General features: G+C 35.5%; 1 protein-coding gene across 8 annotated transcripts in view; it reads left to right on the top strand.

Annotated features, from left to right (window-relative positions):
* LOC106867666 (uncharacterized) overlaps positions 1-13,646 on the top strand; it is a 95,513-nt gene that overhangs the window by 15,493 nt on the left and 66,374 nt on the right. For 2 of the 8 annotated variants that reach the window (XM_052972700.2, XM_052972702.2), the window contains exons 2-3: positions 4,909-4,992; positions 5,096-5,635. The exons of 3 other annotated variants lie outside the window; for them this stretch is intronic. In XM_052972700.2, coding sequence (XP_052828660.1) covers positions 4,912-4,992; positions 5,096-5,635 — 621 coding nt within the window. In that variant the 5' untranslated portion in view covers positions 4,909-4,911. The remainder of the gene's footprint in view (positions 1-4,908; positions 4,993-5,095; positions 5,636-13,646) is intronic. 3 more of the 8 variants (XM_089363530.1, XM_089363641.1, XM_052972714.2) reach the window with 2 other exon arrangements.

Here is a 13,646-nt window from a genome sequence, read left to right on the forward strand (position 1 = left end):
TGTGTGTGTATGTATGCATGGTGCAAGAATGAAAAAGCAAGATGAGGTAAAATAACAAATAGTGTATTAGTTTTATGCTCAGGAAAAATAGAAGTCTTTTACATTTCAAACATGCGTTCTTCTGCAGAAAAAGTAGACAAGGAGAGAAGTGGATGCCTTTCCTAATGCCAACCATGTAGGAAATGGTTTGGTAAAGAGGGAATAATGACTAGCAGGTCAGAAAGAATGATGATATATGTAGTAATGAATTCTACTTAGATTTATTTACTGCAACAGAATAATACAATAACTAGAAGAATGATGGTATGATGAGGACAGCGGGGATAGGCTTGCTGGTACATATTGGGTTGGGGACCTAAATTTGTGCATGCACATTATGCTTTCAGCTTCCATCTTTACTATCATTTTAACAACACTTTCATCATGCTTGTATTGATGGACAGGTCTTCAGGTCTTCTCAAGCACTTGATTCTGTAGGCACCTGAATCCTTTCTTTCAGTCTTTACTACTTCATCTCACATCTTCCTGGATCTCCCTCTTTCACAAGTATCAGCCACTGTAAGCAAATAATAATTCTTCTTCATACAGCTGCCCTCATTTGTAAACATTTGCCTATACCAATGTAGTCTTTTTTGCATACTACCTCTGATTTTCCTAGTTTTTCTCTCAACACATTTGTACTTTTTCTTACATTCTGCTTCTTTCCTTGCCATGTACACCTGTCACCTAGCTTCCCTTTTTAGCTTCCTGTTATTGTTCTCTGTTCGAATCTTTCCAAGCTTGACTTTTCAATTTTATGGCTCTCTACCTCAAGGACACTACATCACTTTAGGCTAGGAACCATAGCTGTAACTTCTATGGATACCATGGAAGTCATCAGAGTGCTACCCACTATATCCATTGAAGTCATGAGCCATATATATAAGGTCACTGTTATTTGTCATCAAGACAGTACAGAAGAGGGCTTTGTAGAATTAGTCCTGATTTATCTGCCAGTCCAAATTGTGGAGCAAATGCAGAGATAGATGTTACTGTTGCATTAACAAAAACTAGCATAAGCTTTAATATCTTGTCACCCACCCTAACTACCTCCATCAGGTTTTCTACCGGTAGTATGTCTACTCCTTCCATACCATCACTACTACCTATTCAAAGGAATTTATATCTTTGTTTCTTGCCTGTCAGGAGTTTGGCTGAGGTACTCTCTATCTTGCTTCTTGCACTTGATACACATATACACACCTTTGCTTTAGCATTTCTTTAACCTCTAGACCTACCTTACATTGTATCTGTTTTATAGCAGCTCTAAAGCTCTGGATTTGATATGAAGAGTGGGGTTGCTACCTTTCAGCACCTGAGAGGAAAATATTTGTGCAAATGTTTGCCAGCAGACAGTGGGCTTTTGCACATGTTCAAATATCCAAATGTTTCCACTTAAATTAATTATTTCTTCAATCTCTAATCATCAGGGATAGGTGCCTGCAGAATGATATAAGACACCAAGCTATGCACCAAGAGGCCTCATCAAGGAGGTAGCACAGGAGAAGATATATACAGTAAGAAATGTGAGGAAAATTGACTATGGTGTGTGTGTGCAAACACATACACACTCACATATGCAGGAAGTGCATCTGTTTGTAAAAAATCCTACTTCAGTATTTACTTCTGTCTATGCACTAAACAAAAGAAACAATATGTAAAAATATTCTTTATCATCATTTTAATGTCCACTTTTACATGCTTGCATGGGTTGAATGGACTTTATTGTGGTAGATATTCTATATCCAGATGTCCTTCATGTCAATCCACATCTGTTTCCAGGCTAGGTAATATTTCTCCATGAGCACACATTTTTACAGAGTAAAACCCTGTCATACTGCTTATATGATGGGGGCATTCATTTACAACTACCATATGATGTAAAGACAAACATACATGCTTTCGAACACAGACATGCATATATATATCTATATAAAGTTGGGGTTGTATGGTAAGAAGTTTACTTCTCAACCACTTGATTCTGGGTTCAGTTCCACTGTGTGGGTAGTACCTTGGGTGACTTTCTTGTACTTTAGCCTCAGGCCAGCTAAAGACTTGTGAGTGGATTTTGTAGATGGGAACTGAAAGAGGCCTGTCATGTGTGTATTTATGTTTGTGCCTTATACTCTATAAAAATATTGACTCATTCCACCTTCACAAATAAAGCTCTAACTTTTTGTTAGGTCAGATACATGCCCTTAAATGGTACAGATATCTCAGAATAGAAGTTCAAACTTAATTTTCTTGTCTTTCTGTTTGTATTCATTAAACTGGCTGAAGTAGCAAATGTGTAAACATATATATGTTATATATAGTGCTGGTGGCATGGAAAATGTACCCAGAACTAAATTACGCTAATTCATGAAATAAAGAGACTAATTCATGAAATAAAGAGACTATATGCATCAGTTCCCAACCATGTGATTTGGGGTTCAGTCCCACTGTAGGGCACCTTGGGCAAGTGTCTTCTACTATAGACCCAAGCTGACCAGTCTTATGTATGAGTCTAGCCACTACACATTCTTCATTTTCTCTCCCTGTTTCTTTCTGTGTTCCTTTCTGTGGAAGAGCATAAGCTCGAAATGTTAAAGGCTTCTTCACTTCCTGAGCGTTAAACTAATACATCTGTTTGTTGTTTACACCACCTGTCTTTGTCTTTTGTTTTTTTTTGTGAATTCTCCCCTATATATGTATATATATATATATATATATATATATATATATATATACATGCTTATATATATATATATATATATATATACATGCTTATATATATATATGTATATAAATATATATATATATATAAATATGTATTGGACACTAAACTATATAATATATATGTATATATATCTATAATATAAATTGAAGTTGGCTGACCGTTGTATTCTTTCTTGTCTTGAGGTTCACGGCCAAACGGCATATATTATATATATATATATATATATATATATATATATATATATATATATAATGTATATGCATATATAAATCTATAATAAATTTGACATGGGCGAGCATTGTATTCTTTCTTGTCTTGAGGTTTACAGCCAAACAGCTGGGTGGATTCACGTGAAAAATGGCACACATGTGGAGACGGCTGCATAGATTGGAATGTGGCTTGTATTTTTTCCTAACCCCCATAGTTAACGAGAAAATCGATTAAAACAACCTGCGTGCATGCACGTGTGTGTGTGTGTGTGTCACTGAAGCCATTCATTCATACATACATACATACATAACCACTCTCTCTCTGTCATTCACTCACTACAAAAACTGAATGGAAAAATTTCAGTTATCTCTCTCTCTTATATACACACACACCATCAACATTACTCTCTCTGTCTCTTCACACACACTCACAAAAGGAATTCATATATACACCACACATTCTGTCTTGCACACCACATCAAACACACAAACACATGCACACACATCAATTCTTCTGTCTCACGCAACTTTAAAAGAACTTCACTGATACAACTGTGCTCTCTCTGTCTCTTTCGCTTTCACACCAACTTCAAAAGATCCCCTTTTTTTCCCCAACAACATATTAAAAAAATATTTTCACTTGTCCGGGCATTGCTATTGCAGACAAATTCACAACAATTCGACTCAAGAGATAAACACAAACCACCTCGTGCTGACTGCAAAACTCCCGCCAAATTATTCACAAACACACACACACACGTCCATTTGATATGTCTTCTTTCAATTTCTGCTCTCTGATTAGACAAACGTCTAATACAATAGCTCTCACCTACATTTTGTTCTCTAAAAAGGTACGTGTCTATTTTTTTTATGTGCGTATAAGAATGACTTATTCGATACTTCTCCAATTAGCTTTTATCTTCACTTTTCTTAAATTGGATACGTCTGCTATTAAGTTGCAGAAGTTTGGCAGTACAGTTAAAAATCATTTTGACTTTTTCCCCGACATTAACCCTAAAACCCTAGCCCTAACCCTAACTCTAAAACTCTAACTCTAAAACTCTAACCCTAAAACCCTAACCTTAACCCTAACCCTAACCGTAACCGTAAGTACAGAAATGTTTTGAAATTTTTGTCCGAATCATAATGTCCGTATTTTTCCGCATATTTACAAAAAAAAGAAATATTCTTAAAAAAAAGATTTTTGGAAATTTTTTCAGAATCATAATCTCCGTATTTTTCCGCATATTTTGAAAAAAAAAATTTGCCGATATTGTCCGATTCTGTTAAACGTCTAATACAATAGCTCTCACCTACATTTTGTTCTCTAAAAAGGTGCGTGTCTGTTTTTTCTATAAGCGTATAACAATGACTTATTCCATACTTCTCCACTTAGCTTTTATCTTCACTTTTCTTAAATTGGATACGTCCGCTATTAAGTTGCAGAAGTTTGGCAGTACAGTTAAAAATCATTTCTGCTTTACTTCTTAGATACAATTTTCCCGTAAATTCTTACAGCCTCATTTCTTGGTGATGATTGAAATGTCAGACATTTTCTAACTGTTAAAGCAATTCTTTATGTCAACTTTTTAATGCGTCTCTATTAAAACCATCATAGCTTATGCCTAACTGAAAATGATAGATGATCTCTTATCATTTAGCTTCATGGTTATTCACTATTGTCATTTCTAATCAATTTACCAATATTGGCCTTCAAAGCTGCATGCTTTTTTTGAAACATTCCATTACTTTTTTTCTTATTTATTGTTTATACATTTTGACCTATAATAACAGATAAGGATTAATACTTCGTTCAAAAACCTTAACGTTTTACTTTAAGAGATGGGTTCAAGTTGCAAAAAACTATACTTTCGTTAAACTTAGTATTTGCTTCTTTAAAAAATCTCATGACGTTTGGCTCAGTAAAAACCATCTTTACAGATAATGCCTAACCGAAAACGATCAATGCTCTGTTCCAAAAGGAATGCCCTCCTAAAACAGCGAAAAAGGGAGTTGCGTTCACAGGTACGTTTTTCAACGTTCATATCATTTCGATTTTGCTTCCACACATTCTCATGTATCCCATTTAAATATTGCACTTTCATATGTGCTCTGCTATTCCTTTCAGGAAACACCAGAAGCAAGAGAGGCCCGTCTTGCTGCACAGCGTAGTCGTGATCAGCGCTCACTACTTGAGGAATCAGCAGAAGCAAGGCAGGCCCGTCTTGCTGCCCAGCGTCGTCGAGATCAATGCTCACTACTTGATGAGCCTGTTGAAGTAAGGCAGGCCCGTCTTGCTTCCATGCGTATTCGAAATCAGCACTCACTCCTTCAGGAGTCAGCAGAAACAAGGCAGGCCCGTCTTGCCACCCAGCGTAGTCGTAATCAACGCTCACTCCTTGAGAAGCGTGTTGAAGCAAGACGGGCCCACCTTGCTGCCCAGTGTAGTCCACATCAGCAATCGAGTCTTGAGGAATCATTGGAGGTTAGGGAAAACAGGTTGGCAAGGGGCGCATTTTGGATGAGAGCTGGCTTCAGATACAGTCCTGCAGATGATTTCTCCAATCACCTGGACATGGCTCTTGGTAAAATGGACAGGGAATGCCAATTTCGTCAAGCTAAGAAGTGGGCTGATGAGGCAGCTGGTCTTTGTTGTTCCGGAGGCAAAGTTTGACTTCACCCTTCTGTTCTCTGCAATAAAGTTTTTACGGATACAACTGCTTACAAAAATAGGGATTAATATATAATTTCTTTCTATGTTCATAAGTAAATCAATGTTTCCATGATTAGACAGAGGTCCAATAGAATAGCTCTCAGAAACAGACTACATACAAATTCTTTCTTCATAACTCCTGAAGCTGTTTTCTGAAAAGGGGCTGGGGGGTGGGGTCAGGAAATTTTCATACAGCTGGAGGCTCCAATTGATACAGGGGACCCGAAATGATAAGGTTGAGAAACGGTGTTATAAATTATGTCTAACCGAAAACGATCACAGCCACATCATCCGAACAGACCGGGTGAAACCGGGCTTAGCTGCTAGTATATATATATATATATATATATATATATGTATGTATGTATGTATATATATATTATTTATATTTATTTATATTAAGGGTATTACATAAATGCCTCATGCTATGAGGGACTCTTAAAGTCAAAACTACCATAATAAATGCAGTGTACCGAATGTGAGGGAATGCCAACTCTTAAAAACAGATTCAGCCGCAAATCATATGATATTCATAGTTAGTGTACAAAATACACTTTCTAATCGTCAGTACAGGCATAGTCAAGACATAGTATTTATATATATGTATAGTATTATGTGTGTATATATATTGTTATTTCTATGTATGTATATTAATATTTCTATGTATATATATATTAGTGTGTATATATATATATATATATATATATATTTCTGTGTGAGTTAGAGGTTGGGAAACCAACAAACTAAGGGATAAAACTTATCCAATATACTTCTGGTAGTGTACCCAATTATTCATATCCATGTGCTAGTTATTGCGTAGTAATCTCGTAATTGTGTGTTATGTATGGATGAGTGTAAAAAGTGGTTTACCATAAATTTATACAGCAAGTAAGAAAATGGAGAGGATACAAAAGTGACATACATCAGTTGGTATACATTCTAGTATGTCCATTCATTTCAATGTATTAGGAAGTATTAGAAGAATACATACACATGTAATAACTATGTATTACATAGACATGTACTAATATTGCAGAAAAGAGCAAACGTTCGAGTTGTCAGTAGGTCCTAGTTCCTTATGGCTGTTTCTGCCAAGTGGCATTTGGTCAATGAGAGTGTTTGATGCTGCTGCCCTCATCTGTGTTTCCTGCCATGCGGTAGTCTCATCTGGAACCTGTAACAGGAAGAGGTCTAGTTTTGTTTTAAAGACACTTACATTCACACCATGCAGATCTCTCAGGCATTTTGGAAGGATATTAAAGAGCTGTGAGCCCTTGAAGCCTAAGCTGTTGCAGTATCTGGTCCTGTATTTTTATGGCGATGCTGGGCTCTTTGGCACTATGCAGTAGTGCCCCGTTCTGCAGGGATGTGCAGATGAAGTTTGGATGATGAATGTGTCTCTAGGCTTCTTCAGAGGGTCTGAGTGGCTGGGAGGGCTAATACATTTAACAAACAGTTGATAATAAGTAGTGTGTTTGTCTTTTTCAAAAGGGCAGGAAAAGAATAAAAATTGCATGAAAAATTACAGAGATGTGTAGAATGATGCAGTGGTGATGCTGGGCTTTGTATTTTTTGATAGCTTCTATGGTTACCGAGATAATCTACTATAATAAAACTATTGTATTTATGAATGAGAAAGGAAGGGGTGATGTCATACTTGGTAGTGGAATGATGAAAATTGTACGCTGAAAAAATGAATCAAACAGCATTTCAACTCTGTATATATGTGTATGTATGTAAAAGGGAAGGAATGTGTGTGTGTGTGCGCTTGCAATGGAAGTGGGATGCTTCCTCTTTGTTTGCTTAGTATTTGGGTGTAGTTTTCGATTTGATTGAATCTTAGTTGGTGTTTTTTTTTGCTGGTTAGTTATTTTTAGCATTTTGACAGAAGAAAGTCATTCTAAAATTGTTTTTTAACGTAAGCGTGCCCAAACAAGTCGAATGCTTACACAGAGCAGGTTTTACAGCTACATCATCCAAAGCGACCAGGTGTAACCGGGCTTTGCTGATAGTATATATATATATATATATATATATATACTACAATGAAATGGGTTATTTCCATTGAGTGTTTAAAAAATATATTGTACAGATGCTATGGGTTGTTTCCCTTGGATGTTTAAAAAAAATTAGTTTGATGAGGTAGATATAAAGGTCCCAGGGACCGTATTATCGATTTTTTTTCAACAATCTTAAGTATGTCACAAGATTTCCAGACATGAGTTCTACTCACGTGTCAAGTTTCATCAAAATCAATAAAACGGTGTAGGAGGAGTTAGCTAACAACGCCACAAACAAACACACACCGATTTTCCACATATGTAGTAGATATATTTGTATATATATATATATATGCATATGTCTATATATACATATATGCATATATATGTGCACATATATGCATACATATGTATATATATATATATATGCAGGTATGCATATACACACATATATATGCATATATATATATGTAAGTATGCATATACACATATATATGCATATATATATGCAAGTATGCATATACACATATATATACGTATATGCATATATGTATGTATATATATATATATATATATATATATATATATATATATATATATATATATATGCAAGTATGCATATACATATATATAACTATTTTACTATTTTAAAAATGTTTCAGCTGCAAAGTTGTGGTCATGCTGGAGAACCACCACTGAGCTACAGCATTATTTGGAACCTCCTCTAATATGTGGCATTTGGTCAATGAGAGTGTTTGATGCTGCTGCCCTCATCTGTGTTTCCTGCCATGCGGTAGTCTCATCTGGAACCCGTAACAGGAAGAGGTCTAGTTTTGTTTTAAAGACACTTACATTCACACCATGCAGATCTCTCAGGCATTTTGGAAGGATATTAAAGAGCTGTGAGCCCTTGAAGCCTAAGCTGTTGCAGTATCTGGTCCTGTATTTTTATGGCGATGCTGGGCTCTTTGGCACTATGCAGTAGTGCCCCGTTCTGCAGTTTGAATAACTTTCAATACCAAAGTTTGGTACAAGGCCTTCTAGTATTTTCCAGATGTATATCACTGCATATCTCTCCCGCCTTCGTTCCAGGGAGAAGAGTTTTAATTCTTTATGTCTTTCCCAGTAGCAGACATGTTGCATTGAGACGATTTTCTTAGTGTAGCTTCGTTGGATTGCTTTAAGTTCCGCCTTGAATTTTTTATTGTGTGGTGACCATAGTTGGAAGCAATAGTCTAAGCAGCTGAGAACGTATGTCCTCTAAAGGATCATCAATGTCCTCTTTTCTCTTATTTTGAAAGTTCGGAGGATCCATCCAGCCAGCTGTCTGCATTTTATTACCAAATTGGTAAATTGGTAATATGCACTTGAAAAGATGCATCATTGCTCATGTGAATGCCCAGGTCAAGCACTGACTTTGAGTCAGGGATTTCAATTCCTCCTGGGCCAGTGTATCCTGTCTGCATGTTGATTAGCTTTGTGTGCTGGTAGAGTAGGTCTGGAATTTTCCTGCATTAAACTGCATGTTGTCCTCAGCCCCCCTGTATATTGCGTCCAACTCCTGTTGCAGATGTGCAATATTTCCAGGATTTTGTATTGCCTGAGAGACTTTTGTGTCATCTGCATAACTAGCAAGGGTGGCTATCTGAGCAACCAAGGGCATGTCAGAGAGGGCCACTGTGAACAGCAGTGGCCCCAAGACAGTACTCTGTGGAACGCCACTTGCTATTTGTGTTTCCTTGGAGGTGGCTCCATTGGCCATTACTGCCTAATGTTTATCCTTTAGAAAGTTGTGCAGCCATTCTCCAAGTTTTCCGCATATGCCGAGATCGCACAGTTTGTGACATATCATACCATGGTCAACTTTATCAAAGGCTTTTGCAAAGTCGAGATATATCACATCCATGCTTGAGTCATTCAGCAGCTGTTTTAACACCCAGTCGTAGTGTTGCAGAAGCTGTGTCAGACAGCTTCTACCTGGATGAAATCCATGCTGTTTATTTATATATATATATATATATATATATATATATATATATATATACACACACACACACACACACACACACACACACACACACATACACATGCATACATGGGTACAGGATGTCACCAACACACACACACATATATATATATAAAATGTTACATCCAGTTTTTCATTTTCATTTTCAATTTGTCTAGACACACACACGCACACACTCATGTGTGTGTCTGTATTGGTTTACATCTTATTTGCTTGAGAAAATTGCAATATTTAGCCAAAGTTGTCAGTTTTCTTCTCAACAAACCACATAACAAATGGTGTTCATCACTTGAGAACAGAAATAATCCTTCACATGGGCCCCTATACAATTTCTGTCTATCAAATTTCACTCATAAGTCTTTGTTCAATCCAAGGCTAAGGTGGAACACAGTTCCTCAAAGTGCTGTCCAGTGGAATCAAACCTGAAAGTACATAGTTCTGAAGTTAGCTTTTTTTAATTACACCCAAATTAGGAGATGATTGTTATGGTTTAGCCCCTTGTGCACTCTGATTGAGCAGACCTGTGATCAAAGGCATTCAACTGATCACCATTCTTTTCCTTAGCACATTGCACTCAGGACCACATTATCCTCTGATAGTAGGGTATGATTTGAGGGAGGTTTGGCTGTTGTTTCAAGCAAGTCAAGTAGCCTTTACGTACGTGGATAAAAGAGTGTGAGCATGTAACTTGTTTCTTCAATTGATTTAAGTTGTTGGTTCGAAGTGGATGAACTTTTGTAATACATCACTGATCTTCATTGTTCCACTGATTTATAAGTATCCTTAATATTGGATTTATCTTTATTTTTAATTTTTTACTCATTTCAGTCAGTAGACTGTAGCCATGCTGGGGCACTATCTTAAAGAATTTTAGCTAACCAGATTGACCCCAGTACTTGTTTTTTAAAGCCTGGTACTTATTCTATCAATCTCTTTTGCCAAACAGCTAGGTTACTGATACATAAACATACCAACATCAGTTGTCAAGCAGTCATTTTATTCTGCAATGCATGCTGTAAAATATGAATATGAAATTATTAAAGTTGTAATTGCTGTAGAATAAGTATGAAAGATGCTGGATACAAAATTTTCTTTATATATATTCATTTGAATTTAATGTAACTATTGTCTGTGGGTGCACAATAGACTAAAAGAAACCAACACTATGATATTGGTGATGGTAGCATCTTATTTTCTTGTTCTGTAGAATGACTAAAAGTAAATTGAAAACTTGTTTCTATACTCAGCTTCTTAGCTTCTAAAATAACAGAATAATTGATATTTAATAGTTATGATGATGTACTTAGTGGTTAATGTGATTAAAACTCCAGCACTATATTATCCTAATCTTTTTAATACCAATCCACTTGTGTCTGCCTGTACTACAGTATTTGTATTTAGATTAAAATCTTGATCAAAATTTCGTGATGTGAATACTAGCTTGGAATTTTAATTGGTCAACACTAGCATAATAAATGCATACCAATATATTTAGATATTTAAAATAAACAAAACCATCCAATGTTGTGAATCTTTTCAAAATTAGTTGAAGCATGTAAGCAGTCTACTCATTACAAGTATAATCATGAAAAGGTTAGAAGAATCAATCACATATTTGCTTCAGTTCTGCTATACAATTGTGTAATGTTGGAAAAAGTTGCATATATATATATATATATATATATATATATATATATATATATACACATATACACACACATAATACATACATGTGTGTGTGTAATATATTTTTGTATTATATAATACTAGTATAAAGACTGCTTTCTTGGTGGTTTTTCTGCTAGTCACTAAATGATATTTATATATATATGATTTCCAATATTTTTTAGTTGTGTAATTTTTCTGATTCATTGCATCTAATTTTCCTTTGTATCCTTTATTTGACTGATACTCACTCGCTTAGTAAATATTTCTTTCATTATTTTATCGCAGTTTTAATCTCTCTTTCAAACAAACTCAAAGTACTCCATCCCCTACGTGGTCATTTATTATATTAGAAATAGCAGGGATCATGTGGGTATATTCTAAGGCATACAGCATACCAAACAGCCATACCAACAAATTCACTTCTGATTCTTTTCTTTCAAATGATGCCTGTGTAGCAATTTCAGATTGCCTACCTACTCTAGTAACTTGAAATTGCATTCAGATTGTGTGGAAAAGCTTGGATAAAATTGATTTCATCCTATCCTCTGTGATTTCAGATTACCTTCTCAAATCCCTCCCCAAATAGTTGTTGTCTTGGTGGCAAATAAAGTGCTTTCTGTGTGTGTTAAGTACCTGTGTTTAAATCATAGAGAAAGAGTTTTGAACATATACTTTGTTGGTTCAAATTTGAAGAAGTTGCATTTACAGTATATTAATATATTTTTTATTTTATAATTGTGAATGAATATATTTTGTATATAAATATATTTTGTTTGCATTTGAAGCATATGTCTATTTATATATTTTGTTTTGCATAATATATATTTCAATCACTAAAAGTTATTTTCAAAAAATTGCAGACTCAGAATCTCTGTTGTTCAAAGGTGTTTTTAAAGGCATCATAAAAATGTTAGGAGATGTATTGTGGCAATAATCATATTGAAAATCTTACTGTTGGTTCTAACATGATTATTATATCTTTCCAGTCAACATTATATATATATATATATATATATATATATATATATGTACATGTTGGTATTAATAACATATATAAATACAAAATTGCAGAGATTCAGACATGGCAATTCTTTATTTATGTTCATTGTATGAACTGCAGTAACATAAGCAGTGGAGGTTCAACAAAGGAATCAACTACTGAAAATATATTAACAAAGATGATGTGGAAAGAGAGAGAGGGAGAAGCAAGACATTAAAAAAATGCTTTCTCTCAGATTAAGATTTGAAAAAAAACAATTGCAAAGAATTAAAATTATTTAGCTGAGAAAATTACATTTTGATAAAAAAATATATTAAAACTGGAATTTTAAAGAATTTTCTATACTGTGGAGACTTAAATAAATTGCTTTCTCAATTACAGCACTTATACAAGGGTCGGTTGAAAAGCTCTTAGGCTGACCAAGGTACTCATGGAATGTGACCAAATCAGGATTATTTTTCAACATTGTCCCCCTTGTGGTCCACACACTTTTTCCATCAGTGTTTCCGTACTTGGATCCCATTGGTGAAGTAGCTTGTCATCAACAGCAGATATGACATCATCACTGTGATGCTGGTTCCTAACCAAGTGTTTTTCTGATGTTAGATAGGGACAAATCAGGAGAATATGGAGGTTGATCAATTAGTTCAAAGCCACAGTCAGGTGCAGCAGCCATTGAAAGCAAGGACTTATGTGCTGGAGCATTGTCCTGATGAAACAAGACTCCTTTCATCACTTTTCCTGGGTGTTTGATCTTCATAGTGTTTTGTAACTGCCTCAACAAGTTGGTATAGTATGCTCCATTGATAGTGTGGCCCTTTTGGAAGATAGTCAATAAGCACAATGTCTTTTGGATTAAGAAAACACCTTTCCTGCAGGTGAGGAGGGGGTGTTTTTGCTGCATGGATTGTCTCTTTGTCTCTGGCTCAAGATAATGAACCCAGCACTATACTGGGTTAGGAAACTTTCAAGGAAACCAACGAAATCTTCCTTAAGTAATGCCGGATTTTCCCTATGATGTGATCAGCCTAGTGTACTTTTGATCAGGTGTCAGGAGACATGGCAGCTACTGAACAGAAAGAAACCTTCCAGAATATTCTCTTCTCTCTCATGGGATATGTTAATAGCATTGGTTATTTGATTTATTGTCAATTGCCCATCATCCATGTGAAGAACACAACGTTTTTCTTGGTGGTGTCTGGCAGGACATCCCAGAGCTTGGATCATCTACAAAACTCTCCCTTCCCCTCCTAACAAGACTCTTCTTTTCCT

Source organism: Octopus bimaculoides, chromosome 1, assembly GCF_046866305.1.
Source record: "Octopus bimaculoides isolate indiv1 chromosome 1, ASM4686630v1, whole genome shotgun sequence".
Taxonomy (NCBI): Eukaryota; Metazoa; Mollusca; class Cephalopoda; order Octopoda; family Octopodidae; genus Octopus; species Octopus bimaculoides.